The 13867-nt window shown below is 43.4% G+C and overlaps 1 protein-coding gene across 3 annotated transcripts in view; it reads right to left on the minus strand.

Moving 5' to 3' along the window:
* The window catches only part of emid1 (EMI domain containing 1), a 44751-nt gene that overhangs the window by 26963 nt on the left and 3921 nt on the right, over positions 1-13867 (minus strand). For all 3 annotated transcript variants that reach the window (XR_011035049.1, XM_068311408.1, XM_068311406.1), the window contains exons 2-3: positions 11695-11808; positions 11468-11571 (exon numbers count right to left, since the gene is read on the minus strand). Coding sequence is in view for 2 of the 3 variants with exons in the window: in XM_068311408.1 (XP_068167509.1) it covers positions 11468-11571; positions 11695-11808 (218 nt within the window). In the remaining variant the exon portion in view is untranslated. The remainder of the gene's footprint in view (positions 1-11467; positions 11572-11694; positions 11809-13867) is intronic.

A 13867-nucleotide genomic window follows, 5' to 3' on the forward strand; every position in this document is an offset into this window, starting at 1 on the left:
GAATGTGTGACATTATTTTCTTTTATAACTGATTTATTACGTTGTCTTAATCTACCTAGTTTATTTCTATTTATTCTAACAATTTATAAATCAATTTCTTTCTTGGGTTTATCCACTGTCTGTGGATTAACACGAGTCGAGTCTTATTCCAAATTCTGTTTTAGCACGTCCCTCTGTTTCTCATCCAGATTCATGAGGTATACCCTTTTTTTTTTTTCTAGATGAGATGCACCGGGCTGTTTTTGTAACTCGAGTGGAAACACGTCCTTGTCAACACAATGCTAAGATCAACTGCATACAGCAACACATTTGGCAGAGTGAGACAGCCCAAATAGGGTGGAGTTGGGGTTGAATGGTGGGTCACTGACACCCAGGAGACCATCCCCTTTCCTAAACCTAACCACACAGGCTTCATGCCTGGACTTAACAGCAATGTTTACACAATAGAAGTTCAAGCAAAAGGGTAATTTCAGCAAAACACACAATGACGTTCTGGATGTTCTTAAATATCTTGAAATAAGGATATGAAAACATTTATGAAGATGGTCCTCTGACATTGCTGTCCATTCCATTGGCAGTAAGCATATCCTCTGCAAAGACAGCTGTGCTGCACTGTGCCATTCTTGTTCAGCACTGACAACTTGTCAATGACAAACTTTCTTTTGAAGTGAGTGGAGTCAAAATGCTGTTGAAAGCTTTGCACGCTCCAACCGTCTACCGCAACACCTATCAAAGCAAATCTTCATATATTTCCAGAGGGGAGGGCGACTGATCGCTCCTGCTGATGGAGGATGCCTGGTCTGAGGAAAGATTTTCAAGCAAACTAAGGGGCGGATTTTCAACAAGAACGTGAACCGGTGGCAGCTCGGGCTAAAGTTTCTGCTCTGTCAGGAGCAGGTAGGGGAAAGGAATTCTGGCTTGGCAAAATGAGTTGCTTTGATGGATGAATGATTGTGATTCATCTCCAAGTGTGACCCTTCTTGTCTCAATGCAGATCAGGGTGTGTGTTCAGATCTCCATCACAAGGATTCAGCACATCAGCAGAGATGGATAACACTTAATGAAGCCTCTCTGTCTCTGTCAGGTATCCAGACTGTTTTTTTTTTTTAGTTAAACACTGTAAAGAAAAAAACCTAAAATACACAGATAAAGTTCCTTCCATTCTCCATAGACATCTCCGTCGGTCATCTCAGAACATACAAGTTAGAAATGTCTCAAAAACGTACAAAAAACTAACACCAAACTAGCATGTGAAGAAATTTCCTGTGATCGTCTTGATACGGTGCTGCCACTTCAAGAACAATACGTGTCATTATTCTGTAGGAAAGCACAAACCCTGCAACCCATGAATTCTCTGCCCTTTCACCCGTCTGGCGTCCTTATGGCCATCCACCCTCACCCAGAGGGTTGCAAAGCATTGACTGTGATAAGACACAGATGAAGGGGCCTCAAATCAAATTTTATTTCGTAAGTTCAGCAACACTGGGAGAAGATTAATAACGCCAATAGGAACTACGTGGTTGGTTTTCATAGAACAAGTATGATTCTCATCATCTGTTCTCTGTCTTCACAGCAGCAACATAAACAGACCTTTCTTGTTAAGGAAAGTCTTTCAGTGCCTTCGTTCTCCATGACCTTCATTGTATTTTACCTTCCTTTGGCTTAAAGCAGCAGTGTCTTCTCATTTCACTGCAAGTGTAAACTTGTGACAAAAAGAACGGTGAAAAAAAACCTCATCTTCATCTTTGCTCTCGTTTACCTTTCTACCTTGTAAGCGCTTTTTAGAAACGTGTCCCACTGGAGCCGTGCCATCCTTCCAGTAAAGCTGTTCTCGTTTTACAAATGCATCTCTTTCGCCATCTAGAAGGAAGGGAATAGATTATTGCCCCCCACCCCATGAGCAAACCCAGAGGGGGTGAGAGCTGAGTTCTGACTTTGTAATTCTCCACTTTTTCTCAGGGTCGAGAAGCCATCTGGTCACAGATTAAGTAACCTTGCTTCAATAGAGCTCTGTTTACTTGAGTGGCTAGGTTTACACAGGCTGAGTGAAAGGTTCATATAAAACGCATTAACTAAGAAAAATCCTTTGGATCTTTCGTAAATAGGATGTAACGATGCAACATCCAAAGATGAAAGCCTTAAAAAGGCTTGGAGAAAGCGGTTCTCCGACAGATATAGGGACTAAGTACAGTATTCCTACCTCTGAATTTTTGACACTTCCACTTTCGCGTCATTTCAGCTTGATTTAAATTCTCAGGAAAGATATCGTACAAATTTGAAACTACTGAGGGTATTTAAACAATAGTTATGGTATCTTTGAAACATACACCGATCAAAGCGGAGCTAACTAGTTAGCCAAACATTACCTGACTTCAACGGCCTTTGAGGACCTTTCAGCCATACAGTCGACACAGGACCTGTTTGTTTTCCAGATACTAGAAGCTGGTAGGGTTAGGGAGGACCACTATGTACATACGGAGACCTGAAAAATGTGTTTTTCATAATAGGAATCCCTTTTTTAAAAAATGCCTCTCTTGCAGTTTTGGAGACAGTGATAATGTGATCCAGAATGTGCATCCTTAAATCCATCTCTACAGACAATTTCATCAAAATGTGTTGACAACTGTTCAAAATATCTTGCACACACTAAAGCAAACGAAGCATCATCACAGAACTTCGGTTATCTCCTCCAAGGCCTCTTGGAGAAGATAAGTACTCCAATAATTTATAATCAGCAAATTATTCTGCTGTTCCATCAGTTGCATGCCTGGAAATAGTGAGAAAGCTAGAAATTAGGATATACCACAAGACTAAAACAGAGTTTGAAAGAAATGTTAAAAATGTTTTTCTCTTTAAATATATTTATATTTTGTATTCAGTTTCAGTTGGTACGTAGGACGGCATGCATCTCCCGTTGGGTGAGGTAGAGCATTTAAGAAGTAATACTGAGGGCAGCCAACAGAAATAAAAGGGCCGTGACATCATCTTCTGTCCATCAACCGACAGTCAATGACAGCAGCAGACAGAGCAGAGAAGTCGAACTGGCACAGAAGCATTTTGTAATTTACCGTCCTGTCAGTCTGTCGTTAGGCACACGTGCAAATAATACACACTTTGCATGTGTTCACATACAGCCAGACAAAGTGTGTGTCTGTGTCCTGTCATTACAGCGACTCAGCAGGTTCAGCTCACTGTTTTATTCATGTTTATGTGACCTCTGGCCATTTGTGGCGAGACATTTTGTATTAAATTCTAGCCTGAGTCACCAGTTTTGTTAAGACAAGCGTGATATATGTGTCCATGTTTGTGTGAGCAGGTGTTTCTGGTGCCTCAAACGTGCAGCGCGAGCACGAGCACGAGCGAGAGTGTTCCGTTGCTGCCCCGCCACAACTGTGAGCTCAGCATGAACGAGTGAGAGAGCCATAAACACCTGAGCAAGCAGGAACACACAGACACCTTCTGCAGACTGTATTTATGGTCCTGATTGGGACTTGGGAAGGGGGGTGGGGTGGTCTTAGCTCAGCTCTGGATGTGGCGAGAGTCCAACCAAAACACCAGGGCTGTTAAAGCCCCACTGGATGAGTCCCAGAGGGAAGTGGAGCAAACGGAATGCAGGCCTGGGTTTAGAGGTTCAGGGGTACGTCCTGTTGTTAATGAGCTCCCCCCCCCTCAGGGCCTCCGGTGCTGCCCCCCCAGCTACACCAGCACTGCCACAACCCCTACCCAAGGCCACAAAGTCAGGACCTGGACAGATGAAGAACCACATACTTCCTCCACAAGTTGCACATCACTGTGCGCCCCTAAGATGACCTCAACAACATGTGACCCCCCTGGAAAATGTTGGTTCTGTAGATATACCTAAATGTGTGTGTGGATTTGGAGAGAAGCCCCACGAGGACTGACCCCCAGACGATGCAGGACAAGAGAAGGAGATACAACCACTTTCCTAAATGATGCATATCTGACATGCTCTGTTAGCAGCGTGGTAAACACACTTAGCAACATGACACACACACACACTTCATGTGGCGCTGCAAGGGGAAAGCAAGCGTGTTTCACATTGTTTTTTTACACAAAGGCAAAGAAACTTCATAACAACATGGATGAGTAAACAATGAAATATATAGGTGGGAGGAAAGAAGCCAAGAAATGGACTGGATTCTCACCAATAGATCGGGCAAGGAATAGAACTTTCTTTGTTTTTATCATTTATGCCACACAAACTACCTCATGGATTTGAATGTGCTCGGCAGAAGGGTTTAGCATTACTATGGCAGAACCCATTATGATTGGCAGTGAATCCAGATATATATTCTTCTATTCTTGTGAATATTGCAAAAGGGCTTTTATAACTGTTATGCTTTAACTGCTTGACAGATTACAATCAAACTGGGCGGAAGGGCGCAGCACATGCCAGGGAAGAAAACATCAAATTCTGGAGTTTGTCCATGATTTATTTTCACTTCCTTCTTTACTTCTTACTTCCCCTTTGTGATATGGATAGCTTTATTAGGTTAGCTTAATAATTGCAAATTTAATTCAAATGGACTGCTAAGTCTTGGCGGAGGTATGTCTGCTATTGAGTGGCCCTCTGGTTTCATTTTCTTCATTTAATGTGAAATGGTATGGACCTGATAATTTATTGCACATTGACTATATCCATAATGTCTTACACTCCATGGATCTGCAAAAAATTACAGCATCTAATCATATTTGTATTCAGTTCTTTTGAGATTGTTGCGACTTAAAAACCATCTGTAAAATCTCTGTAGTTCACATTCCAACATTTGATTGGATCACTGGCCTACAGTTGGCGTAGAGTAGACATCTGGCACTCTCCGCTCTGGGTACTCCACAATCTGACTTATTATCTGGACAATTTAGAATTTTGAGGTTTGCAAACACACTTATTTCAATGCACGGTTGGGAGAAAAAAATATTCAACCCACTTTCTAGATTGGTTTTATTGGCAAAATATCCTATTTATCAGCTGTTTGCAATAACCAAGAGTGTAGAGGGTAAGATGAATTCCATCAAGTATCAGGAAATCCTAGAAGAAAATGTCTCGCCATCTGTGAAGAAGCTGAAGCTTGGGTATCATTGGACATTCCAACAGGACAATGATTTCAAACAGACCTCACAGTCCACCAAAGTTTGGCTTCAGAAGAACTCCTGGAAAATTCCGTGAGTGGTCGTCACAGTCACCTGACGTGAATCCCACAGAAAATCTCTGGTGGGATTGGAGGAAGGCGGTTGTAGCACATAAACCCAGGAGTATTATGGAACTGGAGGCCTTTGTTTGTGAGGAATGGGCTGAGATTTCTCAGAAGTACCACCAGACGTTGGTGTCTGATGCTGGTGCAACATCTTTATCAGGTCGTAGCAGCAAAAAAGTCTCCGCAAACTACAATACATTCATTTTCCGTCTTCTTTATGTCATCTCACCATAAAACCCAACTTTCCTAGTGGTGTATAACTTATACATCAGATTTTTGATCTCAGGAGGCAAAATCTATTATTCACTATTCTTTCCTCTTCTTGCCAGTCAAGTGAGGTCATTTCGCTTTGGTCAAGACGATTGGCTCCTCAAGGGGAAGGCCTCTGTCAGGTCTGAGCTCTCAAAGCCAACCAGGAATGTCTCTAATTAGGCCAAACTGCTGATGCAATTTATCCCAAACTTCTCTCCACTCTCATCCTCAGTCCAGAACTAATCACAACCATCAGCAGCACTCCCCTCATACCCGCTGAGAACCGGATAAACCACATGAGCGAATGGAAATATATGCAAAGACCAGCTCAAAATAAAGCTCACGAATCAGACGAAGAAATGACTTTTAAATGCTATACGTTTATCTGAGAGTGCAGCATTTAGCGGCTGGCACAAGGAGACAGAACTGGGGGGGGGATTGTTTGGGGGTGGGGGAGGTTGTAGGTCTGTGATACAAGAAACCATGAGTGATGTCACCACAACACAACACAACACACAGCTGTGTGATGTGGTGGTGTGTTTGGTATATGTGTGAGTGAAGGAGGTTTGAAGGTTCATGAAGCACCCACCCAGTCAGCCCCAACACTTCAGTCTCTGTTGTGGCCTTGTATTTCTTGTGTTTTCATGTTTCTGCGGTCTAAAGTGTGGATCTTAAGGAGGGTGGGGTGAGTTAGCATAAGAAAATTGATGAAATAGTTATTTATGGAGACGTAGGGTTGATCTGTCAAAACAATTAACAACACAAAATCTTGCTTCAAACCTGAAATAGGGACATCTTTGAAGCTGCATCAAAAAGGTTTCATTGAGAGCAGCTTGTATTATTAATGTTCTGTAGTTGCACCTTCATTAATACAAAGGGGAAAATCAATGTTAAGAAAAAAAATAAATTTTGTGTAATTTTGAACACCTTAAATAAAAAATAAAAATATTAAATATGCAGCAAAAATCACTGATTTCTGTCCATTGGACTTTGGTCTATTGTTGACAGACCGTACTCTGTTTTACGTACATGAACGCCAGCATTCTCAAACATTAGGCAAGACGCTGTGATTTGCAATACTGCATGTCTAGGGTTGTGGAAGACATTACCAGTATTTCCAGTGAGCTGCACGCTGCAACTGGGTCCACTGAACTCATCACAGCTGGATGGAACCGACAGGAGCTCCGTCAATGCTGTCATTGTCTCACCACTGACGTCAAAGCCCCAGATATTCTTCATTACCCTCCCAGAACCTAAAGACAGTCTTATACATACCTACATAGGGCAACAACTCCCCACCAGCTGACAGATATGTGATATGCTGAGCGGAGAGGGGCAGAGGAGGTGAACGCTTTGTGGATTAGAGATGACAGAGGTAGGAAGGAGAATTAAAGATGGGAGGATTTTAAAGATTTGTCTCCTCTTTACATGATTTAAGCCTATCCTTGTTACCAGTTCACTTGTCCTTATCTTGGCCAGGAAGAGACTGACTTTCTTCTCTCTGCTGCTGATTGAATGATTTGACAGGCAGTCTGGGGGTCAACACACCAGTTCACTTCAAGTACTGGGTGACGGGAAATGTATGAGTGTGTGTGCGTGTGTGTGTGTATGTATGTGTGTGTGTGTGTGTGTGTGTGTGTGTGTGTTTGTCTATTTTCATCCTTAAAAGTTTTTTTGGGTTTTGGCTCTGCTGACTTGGCCCACTTTACTTTCTAACTGCAGGAAAAACAGTTTTCAATGCTCTCCCAGGGGAAGCCTTGGGAAATGATAAATAATAAATCAGTAAGCAGAAGAGGCATTTTCAGTCCAAGAGCCAGATGCAGAAAACTTCACTCGGATTCAAGGATAAGTATGTATGAACATTTTACAGATTCGACTATGGAATTGAGCATGCGTATTTCCTGAAGTTGAAAAGCTTTTATTTTAGATTTAAGAACCCATGAGTCACCAGAGAGTTCAGGGAAACAAACCAACCTTAAAATATTAAACCAGAGGTGGGTTTTTTTATTTCTAGAGGACAGCAAATAAATCAAAATGTACAACCTTGAATGAAATATATAATCATATCCCATGCAAGTTTGAATAAATCAGTCTGTATTTAAAAATTGTACCTATATGCCTCCATGACAGTCAAGTAGGAAAAATGAGGCAAAATTGAATTGAGATTCCTCATACACTCTTTTGGGAATCTTCCTTACACATACCAGCACATACTTGGAGAATGGGAGATGGCTGATTGAAGTTGCATCACCTTTCCTTGTGTTTTTTGTTAATTAATGACTGTTGTAAGGATTCCTGTGAATGAAGCGGTCTGGACTCAGTGCTGGATGCTCCCATGTCTCATCTCATCTGGGGCCCTCAGCCCAGTTCACCTTCACTACAGCTGCTTCCAATTTGGGCTCAGCACTTGTGCTGCGCTGGCCATTTACATAACTATGAGTATCAGCTGCTCTGGTCTCCTGCACACAGGCTGCAGGCTGTCTCCCTGTACGTATTTATGGGGTTCGTGTGTATTTGCGGACCTCTTGTCGTAAATTCAAAAGTTTTGGATGGGGGTGCAAACTCAGCTGATATCCTTTTGTTTTTTATTGAATGAACTGGAGAGAGTAAAGATTTAACACCGGCTAATGGAAAGGCGGAAACCTGAAGAATGCAATTGAATGAAAAAGGAGGCCCTGAATGAAAAGGTGTCTATGTTTTCTCAGAGTGTGATAGAAGAGGGGGGGGAGTGGAGGTCTCGTTCACCTCCCTCTCCTTTGACCCCAGGCTAGGGTCGCCCTACTCATAGCTCCTAAAGCACGCTGCCATTAAAGCAGCTAATCACGCTGAACAGCTGCATCCCTCACAGTACAAATCCTCAACACCTCATTCTCCCACACACACATTTGCTCTGGCAGTCCAACAGACACATAAAAGTGGCGTTGGGGCACCCCCACTCTTCCTTTGCTAATAGCACGCTGCAGTCAAGTGATGTTTCAGGCGCGGGGTTTAGCGTGGAGGCCTGTGATAAGCCGTGCTGAGCTGTGAAAACACAGATTACATTTCTGCGGCTTATTACAGACAGCGCGCCTCTGCCTCCCAGCCTCCACGTAATTGCGACTCAAAAACCGCAGCCTCCGCTTGGCCGCGAGATATGGCTTGATGGAGACCCCATGGCACAGATTTGACAGCCATGTAAATTCAAGTCTGCTTTCCTCCATATGTTCGGCTGCATGGCAGCCCCCTCCTGCGATAAGCTGCAGTCGTATTTCTTTTAAAGTGCTGTCTGCTGTAAATCATATCAGGTTGAAGTCAACAGCTGCTGTCTTATGGTGTCATACCTGCTTTATTTTTAAGATTCCATAGAAATTGGCTTTAGGTGTCAAAATGTTTGTGTTTCCACAACGTCTTGGAGTGCAAACAGCTTTCAGGAATGTGCTGCAAATTAACCCTCATGCTACCTGCAATGGATCTTTAAATAATTTTGTTTTATTGCAGTATATTTGATATTTTGATGTATATTTTTATATTGCATCTAAAGTGGCATATGTGGGGATATCCCGTCTGAAAACAAGCATTAGTTACATGGAACGGTAAAGCCAACCATGCATACATTAAATCCCTGTTTCTGGCAAGCTATAAAAGTGCCTCCATCTGCAAATACTTAGCTATTTCTTTTTCTAAGGCTCAATCAGAGATAAAGACCATTGTGTTTCAGGTCCAGGAGTAAGTCAATATCTCCCAAACCTCATAGAAAACAATTAGGACCCAGTAATTACACCATTTGCCTGGAATTCCTGCCAAATCTTCAGGTTGGGGGAGAAGAAATAAGAAAAAGAGAGTAAATGTGAAAGGTGGCTGTTTGATGCAGTGTTATCTTACTTTGCTTGGACTCTGATGGAGTTCATTTGTTTATCAGCTTGGGTATGATGTAATGTTTTGCCTTTGGAGCCTCTGGTTTGAATGTGATATGCTCAAATGTCAGAGTATGACTAGATGACAGCATCGGCGTGAACTCTTCCCTTAATGTTTTCTCATTTATCGCTCTCCTCTCCATCTTCGGTTTTGGAAAGGCGCAATCTGAAACTTTGGACGCATGCTGTCTTTGCTTCAGACTGGAATCACTGAGGAAAACAACTCTCTCAGCACCATTTGAAATGTAATCATATCAATGATCGTGCTCACAGCTTGTTCCTCATTACCTTTCCTCTCCTGCACCAAAAGGCTAATGCAGCCGCCGGCATACGGGCATTTCTGGGATCTGTTGTAATACAGACCAGCTTTGGGTTTCAGACGTCACCCGGGGTTTATGGTGAGAGCACGTTTAGAAGTTAAAAGCAGAGGTAGTAAATGAGTGGATCATACACATTTTCCACAGTCTGAGAAAAGCAGACAAGCCAAGGAAAAGCGATGATGGGAGCAGCGGTATATAAGCAAAAGGTCTTGAAAGGGGTCACTGTTAATGGGATTTAAGGGATTAAATCAATACGTTTCAATACGTCTGACCCAGACTTTTTACAAGTGCAGTAGGATGATAGTTATTTTTCTTTAATATAACAGAAGTGCTTTGTTTACCACGGCCCACACTCAAGGTCAAATAAGTCCTAAGAACCCTCCGGAGCTCCACAGTGAAATGTGTGGAGATTTGCAGATGGAGCAGCACACAGGTAAGAGACAGGATTTCAAACTTGCACCCACTGAACTGCAAGTGCAACTTTTAACTTGAAGTTGGCAGCGATATCGCAACAGATTTAAGCGCAATTCAGCCTTCAAGCTTTGCCCATTAGACAAGCTTTTATTTCTCCTCCAAGCAACGAAGGAGGCAGAGAGCATAAGGGTATCAGGTTGTGCGCTGGCAGGAGCTTCTGCTCACGTGGCAGAGGCAGAACAAAGCGCCGGTGGCCCTGGATGGTATCCACGGTGCCGCAGAGTGGAGGCCCCGTGAATGGGACGTGTCACTTCCCCTCAGCGCCGCCTGTGATCTGAGACACCCGAAACGACGCTCAGATAAGTGGCCTAATCCCAGCATCCCCGCTGGCTCGACAGCCCCCCGCTGCTACGGCAACCGAAGGGGAATTTCCTCCAGCAACAACTTAATTGGATTATTTCCTTTCTGTTTTGACTGTATTTTTCTCTTTTTTTTTTCTTTTTTTTTTTAAAGTCTGGGTCACCTTAATGTTAATGTGATTTTGAATTTTAAGAGTTTTGTTGGACTCACACTGTGGTTGACTACAGGCCAGTGGGAGAACTGGGAGTTGTTCGTAGGACACCTGCAAGGGAAGAGCAGGAAGAGCGAGGGAAAACAGACTGCGCTTTCAGCACCACAGAAAAGTGACCGCTTTAACCGCTGTAAACATTTCTTGTGTTTTGTGTCACAAAGCCTTAAAATTTATGTTACACCCAGTCCAATGCGGCGACCCGGGATAAAACAGACGCTCCACCCTTCATGCCAGACCGCAGGAACAGTACGGAGGCCAGTGCCAGGGGAAGTAATTATACACTGAGAATATATGTGTGTGTGTGTGTGTGTGTGTGTGTGTGTGTGTGTGCGTGCATGTGTGTGTGTTTGCATGGTGGTCGGGCTACTGCAGTCGAAAAATGAAAACAGCAGCACCAGCATGGCACTGGAAGAGGATGAAGACTTGGCTCCAGCTGGACCATAAAACTATAAACCACACAAAAGAAACAACTCTTACGTAGTACAATGACTCTCACAATGATCACATTAAACCTGATTAATAAAGTGGTGGTATCTGACTCACCCTCAAGAGGCCGCGGGGTCTTATTTCTGAGCTTTATTTAGAAGACAAAGGCAGCCTTATGTAAGCCTAATGGAAATTGCTCCTGTTAATACTCATACTTGTGAATCGAGGGGCACACGTGGAGGCTGCAGATCCACGTAAAGAACGATGAGAAGCACAAAACGGGGGAGGAAGGAAAACAAAAAGGCGACAGAAGTGACGTGTGAAGTGAAAACACGTCTCTGTGTTTGTGACTGTGGGCCTTCGGTCTCGACTCACCGTCTTCACAGGCGGCGCCGCTAAATCCTGGACAACACTTCCACTCCAGAGACGTCACAGTCCGGTACACCATTTTATAGGACGGTCTGACGACGGTCCTGTAGCTGAAAAACACGCACAGACCAAAAGCATTCACCAACACCTAATAGGAAAGCATGGCAGAAGTGTTTTCTCCTCCTTCCATCTCAGAGAGGTACAGGTGTAGTGAAGTCCCTGTGCCTCCTCACCTGCCCCCTGTGCATCCCTGCGGCCAGCGGCACGTCTGGTAGACGCGCTGGAGGATGGTCCCATTCTGCACCTGGCAGGTCACCGTCTTAGTGATGGTATGAGGACACCAGTTCCTAAAGGGAGAAACCGATTGAGTCAGAGTTAGATTCAGAGGAAAATCAAATGCTGCGTATTTTCAAAACACGTCTAAAAGTGCGCACACAAACTGTGGCGTGTTCTCAAAGAGAAATCAGTCACGCCGTCGCTTTCAGTCCGCCCTTGTCTTCCCGTGGCGTGGGCTTCAGATTGTTTCCTACCTTCCCCCAGCCTTTTGTTTTGAGGCTCCTTTACGGTGTTTACAGGGTTTTAATCAGCCACAGGATTCACAGGAGTCCACTGTGGGCTGTATTTACACTGCGGTCTCTCCTCCGTCAATACACAAATCCGGTTGCATTGTCTCTCAGAGGAGGTGAAGCCCCTCAGGGGCGAACAACATGGAAGACGAGGTCACGTATGGAAATCTGAGTTTTGTATATGAGGATTGTTAGAAACTGTAGTGGATTCACATTCACACAAAAGTGAGGAATACGGACGTAAAAAAGGTCAGAGGTTAAGATCTGATGCTGAGGATGCGATCACTTTGAGCAAACTAGTAATCCCTTCACCTACATTCTCATCCACGTTATTTATCAGCCTCCTAAAACTACATTACATATTTTTATTCCATGTCAGGGTCCAGCTGAGTAAAGGATGACTGAACTGAGAGCTACAGCTGGAATTATTAATAAAACAAAACAATTTATCATCTGTTTTAAAAAATCAAATAAGAACAGTTTAAAAACCTAAATGAGTGAGATAGGACACGTTTTCCAATATATAACACAAAACGCAACTTTAACCAGAATAAATGTTTGTAACTATCAACGACAATCATCCCTGGTCCTCTGGTCTCTATGATCTGCTGCAAACAATTTAGTGAGAGACAATTTACACTAAAGGAAACTGCCAAAGGCAAAGGATGCAAAGCAGCTCCGATGCAGCCCCTATTAACAACCTCCACATGTTGGTGACTGCACACACACACATACAGACCTGATCCAGCCATGGGGTGGGGTGTGTGTGTGGGGGGGGGTGGACCTCCAAGGAATGTCTGTGTACCTTTAGATATATATTTACTTTTCACTTGATTATTACTGATTATTACTTCCACTCGTGTGTACGTATTAAAATAAAAAACTCCTCCTGCCAGTTGTAAATGTGAAGTGTCTGAGTCTGGGACAGAATATTACACAAGCTGAGTAAAAATAAAAGGTTTGAATTAAACCTGAACATCTCAGGAGAACCAGCAGGGCCTCCATCTGCTTCGTTCAGTGTTACAAAAATGAACACGGGTCTGTATGATTACCCCATAATTGAATTTCCTTGTCCAAAAAAAACAAACAAAAAAACTCTAATCATACATGGAAATTTTTAGACACCACAAGGACTGTTGTCAGGTAGAGCTGGGGGAGAAGGGACTCTTCCCTAGCACTTATCTCCCAGACCCGACAGATAAACATCTGAATTTCCCAGGCTGAGAGGAAGTTTCACCTGGGAACAGCTACGGCCGTCACCAGGGGCCATGAGAAAAGACGTGGGGGGGGGTGGTGGTGTTTTATGGTCTCCCCTGCTCTCTTTGCATTACACTTATGCAATTACTAAAGAGGAAATGCCAACCGCTACTGCCTCAGTGAGTTAAATAACAAAAGTAGATGGGAAAAAAAAGTTTACGGTTTCCCAGATGCCTTGAAGCCCGATGAAGCCCATACCTTCATCGCTGGACTTCTCCACACAGCATGTGAAGTAAAAGAATAACACTGTCCAATACAGAGAAGATGGAAATATGAGGACAGACTCTTTTGATGGATAAACTTAACAGGGTACATCATGAACTCATGCGGGTTACAAACTTTAAGAGATCTAAAGATTAAAATCTTGGACGTTCCTTTAATTTGCTGCAGAGTACTGCTTTTTGTATTGTTCACTGAGGTTTGGGTTTTTTTTGTGGGGGGGAGGGGGGGTACAGGTGCTTGGTGGACTCAGTCTGTCACTCTGAAATGTTTCACAGTCAACACCTTCCTCCTACTGGAAGCACACTTGTGTTATGAAGTGTGAAGTCCACCAGCACCATGCTGTTTCACTGGCAACAGAACC

The sequence above is a fragment of the Antennarius striatus genome, chromosome 3 (assembly GCF_040054535.1).
Source record: "Antennarius striatus isolate MH-2024 chromosome 3, ASM4005453v1, whole genome shotgun sequence".
Lineage (NCBI taxonomy): Eukaryota > Metazoa > Chordata > Actinopteri > Lophiiformes > Antennariidae > Antennarius > Antennarius striatus.